This window comes from Microtus ochrogaster, chromosome 21 (assembly GCF_000317375.1).
Source record: "Microtus ochrogaster isolate Prairie Vole_2 chromosome 21, MicOch1.0, whole genome shotgun sequence".
NCBI classification, from domain to species: Eukaryota; Metazoa; Chordata; class Mammalia; order Rodentia; family Cricetidae; genus Microtus; species Microtus ochrogaster.
The window spans coordinates 2,742,918-2,743,662 of NC_022022.1; the positions used below are offsets into that span (position 1 = coordinate 2,742,918).

The 745-nt window shown below is 54.2% G+C and overlaps 1 protein-coding gene across 2 annotated transcripts in view; it reads left to right on the plus strand.

Annotated features, from left to right (window-relative positions):
- The window catches only part of Tars2 (threonyl-tRNA synthetase 2, mitochondrial), an 18,948-nt gene that overhangs the window by 14,984 nt on the left and 3,219 nt on the right, over positions 1 to 745 (plus strand). Inside the window, exons 15-17 of one of the 2 annotated variants that reach the window (XM_005356961.3) lie at positions 119 to 219; positions 361 to 462; positions 604 to 676. In XM_005356961.3, coding sequence (XP_005357018.1) covers positions 119 to 219; positions 361 to 462; positions 604 to 676 — 276 coding nt within the window. Of the gene's footprint in view, positions 1 to 118; positions 220 to 360; positions 463 to 603; positions 677 to 745 lie in introns of those variants that run through there. The other variant, XM_013349860.2, reaches the window with a different exon arrangement.

A 745-nucleotide genomic window follows, 5' to 3' on the forward strand; every position in this document is an offset into this window, starting at 1 on the left:
TTAAAAAAAAAAAAAAAGAGGAGTGGAGGAGTAGCCCGTGACGTGAGTGGTAGAAGTGTTGGCTGTTGAAGGTGATGGCAGCTCTTGGACCTGATTTCTCTTGCTCCCATCTCTCTAGATTGATGTGCACCTCCACGATGCCCTGGGGCGGCCCCATCAGTGTGGAACGATCCAGCTTGACTTTCAGCTGCCACTGAGATTCAACCTACAGTACAAGGGGTATAGAACCCTGCCTCAGCCTGAGCCAGTCCAGCCCCGCACACCCCACCCCACCAGAGATGTATCTTGATAACTGGAAGGCGATTTAGGGCTCAGTTTGTGGCGCTGCCCCGTTCCACTCACTTCCATTTTCCTTCCAAGGCAGGCAGGGGCCCTGGAGCATCCAGTCCTGATTCACCGAGCAGTACTCGGTTCTGTGGAAAGGATGTTGGGCGTGCTGGCAGAAAGCTACGGGGGGAAATGGTGAGTCATGAGCACCAGATTTCCGTCCTCCTGTCCAGCCTCACAGTTCGAGCCTTTGTTTCTGACCTTATCCTTCCTGTCTCCTTCTCAGATCTCCCTGCAGCTGTACCTGAATGATTTCCTCCTCTTTCTTCCCAACAGGCCCCTGTGGCTGTCCCCATTCCAGGTGGTGGTCATCCCTGTGGGAACAGAGCAAGAGGAATATGCTAGGCAGGTGAGTTGGTGGCAAGGGGAAGAGCAAAGACAGAACCAGTAGGGCGTCTGACGTGCGTCCTTGGGGAAG